General features: G+C 41.7%; 1 protein-coding gene and 1 pseudogene across 1 annotated transcript in view; one reads left to right on the plus strand and one right to left on the minus strand.

The window, feature by feature from the left end:
• The first annotated feature begins 790 nt into the window (after positions 1-790).
• Positions 791-16,756, plus strand: part of SMARCA5 (SWI/SNF related, matrix associated, actin dependent regulator of chromatin, subfamily a, member 5) — a 73,693-nt gene continuing 57,727 nt past the window's right edge. The window contains exons 1-2 of the mRNA XM_006872281.1: positions 791-967; positions 5,956-6,030. Of these exons, the coding sequence (XP_006872343.1) occupies positions 791-967; positions 5,956-6,030 (252 nt within the window). The remainder of the gene's footprint in view (positions 968-5,955; positions 6,031-16,756) is intronic.
• On the minus strand, positions 8,057-8,623 carry LOC102811689 (annotated as a pseudogene).

Below are 16,756 nucleotides of genomic sequence, written 5' to 3' on the forward strand. Positions count from 1 at the left end.
GCACAAATTTTAAGGCCATAATCCACGTGGAACGCACAAAATCTGAGCAAGTTTACAAGAAGTACAATCGACCTCGGCCAGGTCAAAAAGAAGGAGAGAAAGTCAAGGACTGGGAGCCGCTACGAACGCTTACGGCATTGCACGAGCGTCAAGCCCAGGAGCCAATGCAAAACCCAAGCCTCTGACGTCTGCCGACTGCGCTCCTCTCCCTGGAGGCTCCACCCACTCCTCGCTCCTGAGCACGCTCGAGGTCTCAAGAGGTGTGGGATGCAAGGGTGAGAGGAGGAAGCGCATGCGCCTTTTGACTCCAGACAGCGCGCTCGCAATATCGCGAGAGTTGGCAGTCGGTGGCGTAGGTAGTTGTGGTTGCTGGCGTGATAGATGCTATACGCCGTACGAAGAAGAGAAGGAGGTGAAGCTAGTTCCTCACTCAGTCTCTCTTTCGCTTTCCCTTCCCTTCCCCCCACCCCTCCTCTCTCCACTAAATCAGCCTGCCTTCCCTGACCTCGGTGACCCGTCTGGCCCCGCCCACTCTCGTCGACGCGATTCCCGCCGTCAGGTAAGCAGCGGGTCGTACCCGGAGCGCGGCGGAGGAGACGGTCTACGACCAGGAGGAGGCTGCCGTCTTCCGCTCAGGCCTGTCACGCAGCCGCTGCGCGGGAGAGCTTTCGGGGAGCCCTCTTGGCGCCTCCATCTGCTCAATACGACGTAACCACCCAGGCCTAGGCTCCTTCCTCCATCCCTGCCAGTCCCAGCCTCCGGCAGCAGCGGCTGACGCAGACGGAACATCATGTCGTCCGCGGCCGAGCCTCCGCCACCCCCGCCTCCCGAGAGCGCGCCTTCCAAATCTGCAGCCTCGGCCGCCAGCGGCGGGAGTATCAACAGCAACAAAGGCAGCGCGGAGGGCGGTGCATCCCAAGCGCCTTTCTCTGCGGTCAGCGCCGGCTCGGCGGATGCCGAGATGGAGGTGAGGGAGCTGAGGCGGCGTGTGGCGTGGGTCCCGCGAACTGAGTGTCGTGTTTAAGCACAGAGCCCCCACTTCCCTTCTCTGTACCCGACTCGGGTCCTCTGGGTCCGGCGAGTGCTTTGGCCGTGGCGTCCTTGTGCTTCCTTGCCGATTATGAGTTCGGGACAGTTTGCATGTGAATGACCTGCAGCTGTCGCTCGCTTTCACCCAGGTCTTCTGGATTGCCAGGGCCGAGGGGGAGCCCCCGCTTTCTTTCACTGGACTCTCACTAGCCCTTTCCGATCTCTGCAAATCTGGGTTTTCCTTCCTCCGAAAGTCAGGGGAGGGCCGCGGGATGTGCCGCTGAGAGGAGGGAGACTGCTGCGGGGAGAGGCCGGCGGCGCACCCGAGGACCTAGGCCTGCTTCCCGGTAGTCCGGGGCCCTTGCGGGGGCGGTATCTGTTTTTGGCAGAAACAATAGCGAGAGCTGGACGGCCGAGTGCGCAGTAGGGATAAGCGGGGCGCAGCTGCTCAGGGAGAGGGAGACGAGGCCCCTCCAGACACGGCCCAACGGGGAGGGGGCTTGGCCAAGGCATCGGCAGCTGTCTTAGATCCAACCCTTATAATTTTGGAGGGATGGATGGGTGGATGAATGGGGCGATGGGTTGGCTTCCAGTCCAGCGCAGCTCCTCTTCTCTCTCTGTGGGCATTGTCTTCCATTTTTTAAAAAGAAGTCATTTTAAATTAATACTCGCTGATCGCGGAGCCTTGGGGGCCACAGGGATTGTGACTATACTTTGGGGGTGGAACGAGGGATTTGCTAAATGAGCTCTCTCGGGGCATCTCAAGTGGGAACAAAGTGGTTGCTTCTAAGATTTTTGTTCTTGGTCCTCGACCTGCTTTGAGATATTTTAGCATCTCAGCCCAAGCACTTCTGGGACGTTTTCCATCCTTAGACCGATGAATGTGAGAGTGCTCTAAAAAGGTACACTGATGCAGAATTAATAAAGAAATGGCAGTGTGGTTTACCAGCCAGGCATTTGCGGCAGTAGTTTTATTTGGGCATCAAAAGTCTAATTAATTTAGGGCAAAGAAATTGACATCATATTAGTTTTTGAGAGTACTTTTAGTGGTGAGGGTTGTTTTTAACAGAATAAAAAATCTGATACTCTATAGTTTTCAGAGACGAATTGTTGCACAGAAAGGCATATCCAGTGTTGGCCTTCCCTTCTCATCCTCACAAGCATCTAATCAATTCTAATTGAGAGCCATCCTATATAAGGTTTCTGAGATGGGTTGTCAGGTCTTTTAAACTAGGATTCTTACTCTGGGTTCAGAAGTTCAAAAACAGTGACGTTAAAAGCAAAATTGTGTGTGAATGCAAGTTTCTGCAGAGATGTTCATAGTTTTCATTAATTTCTCAAAGGTTCTGTCATTCAGCCTTTGGAATAACAACAAATAGATGTCTCACCTGAGGTCTTATTTAAATATCAAAAAGCAAAATAATTCAAAACTTAAATAAAAGTTTTGATTTATGTTGTTAAGTTATAATTATATTTTAATCATGAATGTCAATGTAATGGTAACCATAATAGAAAGTCAGACTCTTGGTGTGGCTCTATAGGATTAGTACTCAACTGTGAACCACAAATTCAGTTTAAGCCCACCAGCTCCTGCTCTTCTGAAAGCCTCTATAGGGTCACTCTGAGGAACAAACTGGACAGCACTTAACACCACCACTCGTAGGGAGGGAGTTGGTGATAGTTCCCTTTGCTAGATGAGGAAATTGAGTATTTTGATAAAGTAGAACCTGTAATTAAACCCAGATCCTACTCCATAACTGATCCTTTTCCCACACATCTTAATTGGTCACAATAACTCACAATTTATGAGTTAACAATAATTTACAATTTGTGAGTTATTTATTTTTACTTTTTCAGTATGGGAATGTTGTTTGTGCCATCGAGTTGATTCCGACCTATAGCAACACTGTATAGGGTTTCCAAGGAGCCACTGGTGAGCTTGAATATCTTGAATGACTTGGCAGTCTGATGCATTAGCCCACAGCTTTCATTGATAGTTTTGATTGTTTTCAAATGTTGCATTTACATATATATAAACATATACATAGGTAGTCCTGGTGTGGCACTGTGGGTTAATGCACTGAACTGAAAAATTGGTTTGAACCACAAGGTCAGTGGTTCAAGCTCACCAGTTGCTACTCCGAAACCCTGTACAGGGTCTCTACCAGTTGGGCTGCTAACCTCAAGGTCAGCCATTCTAAACTACGAGCTGTTAGCTGTTAGCTGTTCCAAGGGAGAAAGATGAGTCTTTCTGCTCCTCTTGATATTTGCAGCCTCGGAAACCCTATATTGGGTCTCTGTGAGTCAGAACCGACTGTACAGTGCATCAGCACCATGAGCCGGAACAGACCCCATGGCACTTAACAACAACAACGTATACACATGCATGTGTGTATGTGTATATATACATATATACATACTTTTATATCTGTGTATGTATATATGTATATACACCCATATGCACACACACAATTCCTGATGTGGTGCTATGGGTTAATGCGCTGGACTACAAAGTTGGTTAGAACCTGAAAGTCGGCAGTTCTAGCTCAACAGCTGCTCCTCAGGTATGCTGGTGGTGTTAAGAGCTATCAAGTCATTTATATATCAAGTATAGGGTTTCCAAGGAGCAACTGCTGAGGCGACCTTGTTCAAATGACTGTACAGTCCAGTGCATTAACCCACAGCGCCATATCAGGACCCCATACATACACACACATATGGAGCCCTGGTGTGGCGCCATAGCACTTGACTTCAAGATTGGTTTGAACAGCAGCGTCAGCGGTTCAAACCTACCAGTCACTTCTATACAGGGTGGCTGTGAGTCAGAACTGACTTGATGGCACTTCACAGCAACTAGTATATACGTAAAATTTTGTAAAGCAAATTTGCTCTCAGTCTTTTTTTTTTTTTTTAAGTCTGAATTTAGAAATTGCCAAGTTCACTGATAAAAGCCTGGGCTTGAGCATACAGGCATTAAATGCCTTAGTCTTAATCTATTTCACCATTTGTAAAAAGATAATTTAAAGTAGAGTATTTCCAAAAATGGGAAAGAAATGATACTCTGTCCTAACTAATGTTTTTCTGACAATTTACTCTCCTAGAAGTATTAGCTGTAATGTTCCTGTGTGTTCAGTTAATCTTTTTGTTTGATAAGTCAAGGAAGCAATTCTGTTTTTTATTTACTAGTATGTCTTTTTAGTGATGTGGAACCTGTCTTTGTCTACCTTCATTTCTCACTATTGAATAGACTCTGAAAGAGGCACATTATATGCCAATAGTTATATGACATCAAGATGCCTACAATATGAACGTTTTTGCTGTGAGAGAGTTAATGACTGCTGTTGGGAAAGTACATTTTTCAGTGTGTATTTGATCTCTTATGTACTCCAGCATTTTGTGAAGTTGGCTACGTAGGTGGCTTTGCCATTTTTATACATCGAAACTAGAGATTTATGGGAGTTCTGGTATGGTGCTGTGGGATAATGCATTAGACCTCAAGGTCCATTTGAACTGCAAGGTCATTGGTTCATGTTCACCAGCCCCTCCTGGAAATCCTGTAGAGGTTGCTGTGAGTGGCACTTAGACAACAACAAAAAGAAGAGATTTATGATAAACATTAGGTTATATAGGTGCATGAGGTGTTTTGGAGTCCTGGTATGGTTCTGTAGGATAAACACTGCACTGGTAACTTCAAGGTCGACAGTTCAAACCCACCAGTCTCTCTAGGAAACAACATAGGGTTGTCGTGATGAGTCAAACCCAACACAGAAACAAAGGGTCTTAGTAGTGAAGTGTTATATTTGAATTTAGGTAATTTGATCTCTTATTATTAAAACCATCCTCTCGTCATCACATTTTTATTGCAGAAAACTTTATTATAGCATGGCTGCTTGCTAATGGCAAGGTCAGTAGTTTGAATCTACCCATTGCTCTAGTGGAGAAAGATGAGGCTATTTGCTCCCATAAAAATGTATAGCCTTTGGAAAATTTTGTACAGGGTTGCTATGATTTCGGAACTAACTCGATGACATGCAACCACCTATGAACACAGCTTTTGTACACCATTAATGAAAATTGTGCTTTTACCAATTGTAAATTTTTTTGTTTTTAATGGATGAATAGAACTTTTCAGTATAGAACTTTTCTGATTTTTTTTTTTTTTTTTTTAAGTGGCATTCAAAATGTTGGGGTAAATATGTTTGTAAGAAAAGCACATTTCTTACAAATTTAAGAATCAAGCTGTAGTTAAAGAATATTCAATTTGGATTATGCGATGTTTTTGTAATATCCCAAAAGGTGAAAATCTGGGTTAACTAATAGTGCTACTTCTAGGTGTACATTGTGTAGTCTAGACAGTGGTTGATTGGTTATGTGTGGTGGAGTCGGTTCCGACTTATAGCGACCCTGTTCAGGGTTTCTGAAGCTGTAAATCTTTACGGGAGCAGAAAGCCCCATCTTTCTTCTGAGGAATAATTGGTAGTTTCAAACTGCTTGACCTTGTGGTGGTTTGCAGCCCGATTCATAACCGCTACGCTACCAGAGCTCCTCCTAGTAAAGGGGAAAAGGTGTTTTTCCCTCATACTTGATGCTGTTTATTTATTTTTTTCCCCACAGTTATGGCTTAGAAAAAGAAACAGTTGCCCATATGAATTTTATTGAAGCTAATTTTATTCTAGAATGATACAGATACTCTTGTATTTTAATTTCATTTAGCCATACAGTTTCCACGTTTGGGTTAGATAGCTTGTTATCCCCTTGATATTTAATTTAGATATATTATAAGGTAAGATGATAGCCAAATATTTTATAGAAAGTGTGGGGAAGAGTACATTATTTGGAATGTGATTTGGGCAGAAATCAGTCTTCAGTGGTGTTGACTATTCTTTAAAAAAAAAAAAAAAAAATCCGTATTTTCTTCTCTCCCAGGAAGTATTTGATGATGCATCACCAGGAAAGCAGAAAGAAGTCCAGGAACCAGATCCAACTTATGAAGAAAAAATGGTATGTCCTAGGCATATGAATAATATGAATAGGGTCTGTAATGAAACCTTTTTATTTGGTGGTTAAAGGTACTAAATGTTCATGTTTAATTTTACTAAACTGGAGTACCCGCCCATTAAAATGAAAGTACTGTGAGATATTATAACAATCATTTATCTACATAAAGTAAATAGAGTTACGTGAATTAATATAATTTGCATTTTATTGGCACTATATTTAGTTTAAGATTTTAGCATCTGGAGGAAAAGTGAATTAAATATCAGGAAATAATATTTATTGAGCATAATTTTTCTGCATCTGTCTAGCAGATAAAAGAAATATGCTCATTGTCCATAGTATTTTTTTTATAATACCAGAGGTCTTCTCGCAGTTCATGAAAAATGGAATTAAAAGATGAAAGATAAAAATTTAAAAAAATACAAATTATTTCTCAACATTAGCTCCTTCAAGTTCAAGACACTTTGTGAGTGATAATGCCAACCATTTAGTCTATCCCTAAAGAACTGATTGTCCTGGGTGTTTAACTGTGTCAGTGCAGTATTTTGCATTATTAACCGAATAAAAATGGGTGCCCTTTAAAGATTTTTTAAGATTAAGAAATGAAAAGAAGTGAGAAGATGCTGATTCAGGACTGTAAAGTGGATGTCTAATGATTTCCCATTGAAACTCGCCCAAAATTACCCTGATGAAGAGGAATGAGCAGGACGTTGTCGCGATAGAGAAGGACTCTGGTGAAGCTTGTCCAGTTGTTTTTCTGTTAAAGCCTTGGCTAACTTTCTTAAAACACTCTCCTAAGAAGTTAAGTGTTGTCGAGTCGGTTCTGACTCATAGCAACTCTGTACAGGGTTTCCGAGGCTGTAAATCTTTACAGGAGCAGAAAGCCTCATCTTTTTCCTGCAGAACTGCTGGTAGTTTCAAACTGTTGACCTTGAGATTAGCAGTCCAATTCATAACCATTCCGCTACCAGAGCTCTTAAGAAGTAGCTGTGATCATTCTTTGGTCCTCCAGAAAGTCAACAGGTGAAATACCTTGAATATTCCAAAAAGTGCTGGCTATGACCTTTGGTTTTGGCTACTCCACATTTACTTTGACTGGACCATTGTTCTCTCTTGGTAGCTATTGCTTTGATGTGCTTTGTTTTCAGTATTGGGCTGGTAAAGAAGCCATGCTTCATCTACAACATTTCTTTGAATAAATGATTTGAAGAGATGCTTTGATTCATGATCCACTTATTTAAAATTTCCCTTGAAAGCTCCGTTATTGTCTGCAGTTGACCAGGGTGCAATAGTTTTGGCACCCATCAAGTGGAAAGTTTGCTGTGCTTTGATTTTTCAGTCAGAATTCTGTGTAGCTGACCCAGAGATGTCTGTGGTGCTGACTATTGTTTCTGCTATAATTGTCTGTCCTCTTCAATTGGGGCATGAACCAGATGAATTATTTCCTTGCAAATTGGTGTGATTGATTTGCTGCTGTGGTCCCTTCTTTTTTTTTTTATTCACTGGAGACAGGAGGTTTATTATTGATGCTGTTAGGGGTAGAAAAGGCCCCAGGAGCTGAGTCAGTTAGTGGTTGCAAAAGGCCAAGGCACATGAGGGCAGGTTAGGACACATCTCAAGAGTCTGTGGCTCTTTCCTTAGGGATGTGAGAGAACATCTCAGGGAGGGTGCAATTCCAAGAGCAAAGGCAGATGTTAGGTAGGGATGGCTGAGACCCTAACCTGAGGCACCACAATAGGCAGCAACACCTTGTGGAAAAGCTGGATGAAATGGTCAGTAGGGAAGATGGGGAGAGGGCATGAGGCTGCAAAGTGACCCAGCCTTGGCCTGGTGAGCTAATGAGAATACCTGATGTACCCCTTTCCCTGCAGGCTTTCTTAAAGAGGAAAGACATTCAGAGGACATGGGCTTCAGGGAGCACACTGGCAAGGAGTGCCAGAATTAGTCCTTAAGGCACAGCTGGGGGCAGACAAAGCACCAAGGCACCTCTGGTAGGGGGATGGGGCAGCCTCCAAGCTGAGTGCCAGGGTCACAAGAGGATGCAGGACCGCCCACACTTGACTGGTGTGGGGTTGAGCACAGCCCAGACAGCCTCAGCAAGCACCTCCTTGGCGCCGTCCTCCTGCAGGGCAGAACATTCGAGGTAGCGCACAGCTTGGCCAGTGCTTGGCCCTGCTGTTGGGTGATGGGTGCCTGGCCCTGCTCCTTGAGGCATCGTAAGGTGTCAGGTTGGGCCCTCAGGTCCTTCTTGGTGCCCCTACCCACCAAGAGGATGGGCACATCAGGGCAGTGGTGGCACACCTCTGGATGCCACTTGTGTCGCACATTCTCGTAGGAGGGCGGGCTGGCAATGGAGAAACATGACAAAGATGTTGGTCTGAGGGTAGGAGAGTGTGTGGAGGCGGTCATACTCCTGGCCCGCTGTGTCCCACAGGTTTAGGTTCACTGTGTGCCCATCAACTGCACTCTGGGCACTGTAATTAGTGAACACCATGGGGATGTACTCCTTGGGAAAGGCATTAGTTGTGTAGCATATGAGCAGGCACGTCTTGCCCACGGCTCCATCACCCACCATCACACATTTGATGCTCTGCATGCTGGGTGCAGTTGCTGCAGTGGAGGCAATGCCTCCTCTCTCTTCTGGACCCCTCTGGATGCAGTTACCTGGTGCCCTCCCCATGATGGGGGAGCTGGGGGTGGCGGCAGCAGCTCCGGGCTTCACTGTGGTCCCTTCTTAAAATGAGTTATCCATTTGTAAACTGTTGATTTCTTTGGGGCATTGCCTCTGTGAACTCTGTAAAGCATCAATGATTTCATCATTCTTCCATCCACACTTCACCATAAATTTGATGTTTGTTCTTGCTTCAGTTTTAGTAGAATTCATGTTGCTGAGATAGGGGCTCTATTTAAACTTGTTTTCTCCTTCTTAGTGCCTTAAACTAGATCCTGTGCAGATGTTTTATGACATGGTAGTGTGAACTTTTTTCTAAATTCTGTTTAAAATCTGTATGCAGTTTTTTTTTTTTTTTTTTTTTTAAATAATAGTGCATTTTCCATGAACTTTTTGCAGACCCCTTATATACAAGGGATACTTACCAAAAGAGTTGAATACTAAAGTTCCTGCCTATGTCTGATGTTTATATGGAACATGACTTAAACAGCCAGGAAAGATCATTAAATTTAGATTTAGTTTTAATAATAAGGATGGCTATTAGCAAATGCTTGTATGTACTAGGTACTATTCAAGTGGTTTTTAAAAACTTTTTATTTTGAAGTAAGTGAAGGTTTCCAGAGCACATCATTTGCTTTACATTCAACATACCATATATTTTGCTTCATTACATGCTTGCAATGTCTCTACTACGTTCATTTTTTTCCCTACTAATCTTTGTGTTGTATATTGCCAGCCCTGTCACCCAAGTTAACATGCCTTCTAGTTAATGAAAAATTCCCACCCCACTTCCCAGCCCCGTAACCATCATAGATTGTTTCTTTTATCAAGAAAACTTGGTTTTTTACTTTTTATAACTTTGGTCTTATACAATGTTTGTCCTTTGGTGATTGACTGATTTCATTCAACATAATGATCATGTTGTGAGGTGTTTCACAGATTCGTAATTATTCAGCATTTTATAGTATTTCGTTGTATATGTACCAAAGTTTATTTAGTTATATTCTTCTGTTGGTGAGCATTTAGTCTGTTTCCATTTTTTGGTTAATGTTGCTTGTAGACAGCTTATTGAAGGATCCTGTTTTCTTTTCCATTCTTGCTCTTCATGTCACTTGACTGGTACAAATAATCCATTTACATTCAATTATTTATCAGTAGGTATGAATTGATTGCTGTCATTTTTTGTGTGTATGTGTGTATGGTGCTGTTGGATTCTTTGTTCCACATAATTTTTCATACTGGGTTCACTTTGTGGATTTTCTTTTCATTTCTGTTTTAATATTTACTAAATTTTTCTGATTTCCCACTTTTTAAATTTTGATGTGCAGGTGTATTATTTTTCTTTGTGGTTACTCTGTAATTTATTATTTCCCTGCATTAAAAATCTACTTGATTTCCTTGCCATGTAGAAGTTTTGTATTTACAGTGTTCTCTCTTTTTTTTGTTTTGTAGTTGATTTCTTTATACACTGCTAATCTCTGGTTCCCTTTTTTTTCCAGTCTTGTAGGTTTGTTTTCCTTTAAATAATTTCTGCACAGGACTGCAAGGTCGGTTTGAACTGCTTGGTCAGTGGTTCAAATCCTTCAGCTGCTCCTCGGAAACCGTATACAGAGCTGCTATGAGTCGGAACCAACTTGACGATACTTAGCAACAGCAATAACATATCTGGGTTGAGTTATTGCTGGTGTTGTCATGTATAATAATCTTGGGTTTTTTATTATATGTCTGCTGTTGGTTCTCAGTCCAAAGAACCCCCTTTAGCATTTTTTAGAAAATTGTTGTGGTCATTGCAAGTTCTTTTAATTTCTGTTTACCAGGAAATATCCTGATTTCGCTGTTGTTGTATTTGAGAGACAGTTTTGCTGTGTGTTTGGTTCTTGGTTGGCAATTTTTTTCTTTCAGAGTTATATATAAGTCATCCTATTGCCTTCTTGCCTGCATGGTTTCTGCTCAGAAATTAGAGCTTAGTCTTACTGGTTCTCCTTTGTGTAGGTAACTTTTCTTTTTTCCCAAGCTGCTCTCAGGATTCTTCTCTTGTCTTTGATTTTAGAGTTTGATTTCCATATGTATTGATTTTCTTTTGGGATCTATCCTGTTTGGGGTTCATTCAGCTTCATTTATGCTTATCTTGTTATTCATGGTGTTAGGGAAGTTTTCTTCTCATAATTCTTTAATAGTTTTCTCTGTGCTTGTCTCTTCCTGTTCTGGAATTCCGGGAACCTGTAAGTTGTTCTCTTCATGGTGCCCCACATAACTCTTAGATTTTCTTTGGATTTTTTCATTCTTTTTTTCTGATTATTCTAGCATACTAATACTGAGAGATTTATTTTCAGGCATAGGCTTCCATTTTTCAATGTATTGTCCGTTTCTGAGATCTTAGTATTAATCATCTGGATTTGTAATTGCATACTTTGTATTGTTCCAAAGTTTGCATTTATTTTGCCAGTTAGTTCTTGTAGTGTTTTCCTGAATTCTTCTAAAGTATTTATTGTGTTCTTGCTTTCCTTGATCTTTCTATTGATTCTTTGAAGGTACCTAATGAACATTCTTTTGAATGATTTTTCAGTTAGTTCTATTACCTTTTCTTTTTCAGAAACATTTTCTGGCTCTGCATGTTGGTCATTTGTTTGAGCCATTCTTATTTCTTTGTGTGAGCTAACATTGTTGTCTCCTGAGCACTATGGGGTTGTTGTATTTGTTAAAACATACAATGTAGTTGTTGAACCCAGAGGGAAGAAATCTCTGGTGGGCTCCTACAGTTCAAGGAGCTCATGAGGTGGGTGTGACAGCAGAGTTCTGGCCCTAGATGAGGTTTCTGTTGGTCTCTGTGCAATCTGTGTTCAATGCCCTCAATCTGGAAGTAGTAATCTGGAAGTAGTTCTTGGGGGTCCTTGATGGAGCTGGTTTCAGTGTCTGTTAGGATTGCAGGGAAGTGTCGGGGGCAGCATGACTGGTTAAATGCTGGAGCTTGAGCCTACCTGAATTCAGCCACCAGCCCCCAGAGCTACGTTGCTGGCCCCCATGTCACACTGGCATGTTTTCCAACCATGTGGCTCCGAACTCCCAGAGAGCAGGGTTGGCGCCTGGGAGTCAATGAGGGTGGGAGCTAGCCACACTTCTGGTCACCAGGGGAGTGAGGGGAAAAAGAAATTCACCTTTCCTGCTACCTATGCAAATCTGCTCTTCCATGCCTCCCTTCGCTGCTCATTAGATGGTGAAGCCATGTCTGGCTAGCTGTTCACCAGTCAGTCTCCCTCTCTTGCTGTCCCTGCTTGACTTCTTCCTCCAGCAAGCACTCCAGCACTCCATTCACCTCTGTAGCCTTTCTTCTAAAGTTCAGGGTGCCAGAATTTTCTTCTGTCTTTTTTTGGTCTCTTGTATCTTTATTGTAGAGGGTCTTGGTTGTGCTTCTGCCTAGTCTGCCATCTTGCCGGAAGTCTTCAAAATGCTTTTTATGGAGTAAAATTATTTAGTTGTATTAATCAAAGGCTTCTGAAAAGTTAAGATAAAAATACATAAATAATAGCTCCATCATCTTATGTACTTTGAAAGTATAGAAATGATTTTCAATCATCCTATATTAACCTGGAGTCCTAGTGTGGCGCTGTGGGTTAATACACCAGATTGCAAAGCCGTTTGAACTGCAAGGTCGACGGTTCATGCTCACCAGCTTCTACCTGGAAACCCTATACAGGGTCACTATGGGTCGGGATCCACAATATTTACTTAGAAAAATGCATGAAACATAATACACATTAACAGTTCTTGGTATGTATTTTCGCCTTTTCTATTTATAATTTTCTTTCATACCAGCAAACATTTATGAATGTCTTGAATAGCTTGTTGTTCTTAAGTGCTGTTGAGTTGATCCCGACCCATAGTGACCCTATATAGGGTTTCCAAGTAGTGGCTGGTGAGCTTGAATTTGAATCACTGACCTTGCAGTTCAAACAGCTTTGCAGTCTGGCATATTAACTCACAGCACACCAGGACTCCTTAAATAGCTTAGAAATCCTAAAAAATACAACTATTTTTATGTACACAAAGTATGTATATGCATTATATGTAATTGTTGTTAAGTGTCATTGAGTTGTTTCTGACTCATACATAGCAACCTTGGGTAGTGCTTCCGAGGAACACCTTATGGACTTGAACTGCCGACCTTGTGGTTTATAGTCCAGTGCTGATCCTACAGTGCCACACCAAGAGTCCATTATATATGACACAAATCATTACTATAATTAATATTATATGGAGTCCTGGTGTTGCACAGGATAATTCACTGGACCACAAGTTCTGTTAGAACCACAAAATCAGCAGTTCAAATCTCTGCAGCCACTCCTGGGGAACTCTGTAAAGGGTCATTATACTCTGTACTGGATGGTACATGACAATAATAGCAACATATTACATGCATTATGCATAAACATACATTGTGTTCATAAAAAGTAGAGGGTCAGTGAAGAGGAAAGACCCCCAACAAGATGGTTTGGCACAGTGTTAGAACCAGTGGACTCAAGCCTAACAACGATTGCGAGGGTGGTACAGTGTTATCATTCTGTTGTGCATACAGTTGCTATGAGTCAGAGCTGACTAGGCAGCACCTAACAACAGTGTATACATGTAATTCCCATTTCCCTTCTTCACTGCCACACTTTAAAAAGAAAGTATATTTGCCATCTCTACTCTAGTTTGAACTGCATGGTAGATGGTTCAGACTAACCAGTCACTTTGGAAACCCTATACAGGGTCGTCATTAGTTGGAACCAACCTCACAGCATTTAACAACAGCAACTTTAGCCATTGACTCTTTTAGCTCTTTATAATTTAGCTTCTACCACTAACACTACTTGAGAATTCCTAATTGTTCATTTTGTGGCCTGTTTTTAGTTTCAGTCTTAGGATCTCTTTTATATTGGACACTTTTGCTTACCTCACAAATTCATGCTAGGGGGGAAAACAAGATCTTCCCTTAATAGATCTTTGTTCCTTTTATAGATATCTTGTTTAGTTTTTTATTAAGATACTATGTCTTTTGTTAAAGTCTGTAAATTTATCTTGGCACCAGTCAGTACTGGTTGTTGGTGGTTGTGTGCCTTAGTGAGTCAAAATTCATAGATACTCGTTATATTAAAACACCTGTCCCCATCCATGACTGTTAACAATACTGAGCATGTACGTGAACTGATTCTGCCATAGACAAGTGACAGTAGATTATGTAGGAAATGATTTGCATATCAGCCATGATACTTTAAAAAAATTTGTCAAAGACTGATGGAGTCCTGGTGTAGGACTATAGTATAAGCACTGCTAATCACAAGGTTGGAGGTTCATAACCTCTAGTCGCTCCTTGGAAAAATCCCTACATAGGATCTCTATAAGTCCGAACTGATTTGATGGCACTTAAGGAGCTCTGGTAGCAAAGTGGTTAAGATTCGGGCTGCGAACCTTAAGGTCTTAAGGTCAGCAGTTCGAAACTACCAACCGCACTGCGGGAGAAAGATGAGGCTTTCTGCTCCTGTAAAGATTTACAGCCTCGGAAACCCTGTACAGGGTCGCTATGGGTCAGAACCGACTTTGACAGCACTTAACAACATCAACAACACAACTGATGAATGATAAATTTTTTTCCCACACTTCTGAATTTACTTATATTGTGCAGTGTCTTGATATTTTACTTGGATTATTCTGGAGGTTGTGTCAACTATATTAGAGTATCATTTATATACAGTAGTGTTAAGTTTGAAATTTAATTAATTAGAATATATGAATGATAAATAGATGAATATATGAAGGTACATTGAGAATTATTGTTTCTTGGGTTCCAGTTCATACATTGTTGTTGTTAAGTGCCATTGAGTCGGTTACAACCCATAGCGACCCTGTATAGGGTTTCCAAGAAGCAGCTTGTGAGCTTGAACCACCCACCTTGCAGTTCAAACAACTTTGCAGTCTGATGCATTAGCCTACAGCGCAGTTCATACATACATGAGTTTATTACAAACGTAATGTGTTTTAGACACATCTCGGCAATCAGTGAATGACTGCAGACAAGTTCTTTCAGTAATACAACCAATGCAGTGGCTTCTAAAGGGATGTGCTAGGTTAGTCATAGTCAGGGTTCTGATGGATGACTTTTGGGGGGGACTTCAAAGGGTTAATTTTGATAGGTTTCTCAAAGTGCACTGTGCCGGTGTCTGACCTCGACATAGCTGTGTTGTTCACGAGTGTTTGGTTCACGAGGAGGGGAGATCCAGCGGCGATAGGGATAATGAAAGAATACACAGACAAACAGAAGAAGGGAGACAACGAGGCACCCCAAAGCCAGGGTGGATACATCACTGGTGGGCAGGCTTGGGACTACAGGCATCATGGCCTCTGCAGGCAGCGACTCACTGCCCTACGATCTTTACTGCATGCCTTCCAACCCGTAATGCACAAAAATCTTTACTCCAAGCCTTCCAACCAGTAATGCACACCTGGGGAGGCCCAGGCCTCTGCTTTATTTAGGGGAGGAGTTTCACACCAAGCTGGGAGGGACTTAGGCAAGGTACAGCTAACATCAGTACTTTTCCAGACATTCAGGTAACTTTACATCATACTTCACTGGTTCGAATCCCAGGCCAGCAACTTGGATTCTCAGGCCCAATTAACATATCTATAGCGCCTGAGGTCAGTTGGGGGAAGGTGAGAGTTCTGCAGGAGACTCCCAGGTGAATGGGCTGCATCTGGAAAAGAGATTAGGGAGGATGGGTTCTTTGTCTATAGAACAAAGAACCGAGAAGTAGCTAAGATATTTTTAGTTAATCCTTTTGGAGAAAGGCTTGACCTTGCAACCTTTAGTCTTAGGCTTTAGGAAAATATCACATTTATCTGTGGATTCTCAAAGGCTCTGTGTATTAATTTAATATATAAAATGAAAGCAATTTGCCAAAAACTGCCAGTGGCCTCATTTGTTACACTCGGGCCTATAGGGCCTCGAACCTCTGACCAGTCTTACATGGTCCGCAACAGCACTGGACAAATTTGGGTGCTTATTACGAAGAAATTTTAAGAAAATTGAGAACTGCTTTGATGAAAAAAAAAAGGCTGGAAAACTTGTGCTGAGAATTTTTTTTCCATCATGACAATAGACCTGCTTATTCTTGGAAGGTAGCAAGGACTGTCCTATGAGAAATTTCATTGGCAATCTTACCTCACTTATCCACCCTATGTCCCTTGCCCCTTCTTTTTGGTCCCCAAATGAAAGGAACATGAGTCCCTTGAGGATGCTGAAACTACCATTTTTGTCAGGTTGTAAATTGAAGAGCACAGAAAAGAAACCTTCAGGAAAGGGTTGGAGAGATTAGAACACTTCCTTAAGAAGTGTATAGCCCTAGATAGAGGTTTTGTAGAGAAACAATAGCTTCACATTTTTATATTTTAGTTGAGTGAAAATATTTGTGATTTTTGTAGCAATACTTTTTGCCTTATCGTAGTATACAGTCATTAAACTACCCCCACAATTAATGTTTTAAAGCAGTTTTGTCAAATTAAAAAAAAAACTTGTTCCTTCCCCCTTGCATTCTTTTCCCACCTCCTGTGTGGTGCTGTGGGTTAATAATGCTGGACTGCAAAGCTGGTTTGAACTGCAAGGTAGGTGGTTCAAATTTATCAGCCACTCCTCGGAAACTCTATATAGGGTCAGTCGAATCAAGGACACTTAATAACAACAATCACTTCTGATCTACTTTCTTTTTACTCATTTTGATAACTTTATAATTTGATATAAGTGTAATCATACAGTATGTAATCATATACAGAATGTTGTTAAATGCCATCAAGTTGGTTGTAAGTCTTAAGTCACCTTGTATAAGAAGGGTGGGGAACCTTTTTTCTGCTAAAATTTAAAACATCATTTGTGAACCATACAGAATTAACAACTTAAAAATTAGCTTGATATATTTGGTCAAATGTTGAATTGTTGTTGTTGTCAGGTGCCATCGAGTCGGAACCGACTCATAGCGACTCCATGCACAGCAGAACAAAACAATGTTCGATCCTGGGCCAACCTCACCA

The sequence above is a fragment of the Chrysochloris asiatica genome, unplaced genomic scaffold, assembly GCF_000296735.1.
Source record: "Chrysochloris asiatica unplaced genomic scaffold, ChrAsi1.0 scaffold00190, whole genome shotgun sequence".
Classification (NCBI taxonomy): domain Eukaryota; kingdom Metazoa; phylum Chordata; class Mammalia; order Afrosoricida; family Chrysochloridae; genus Chrysochloris; species Chrysochloris asiatica.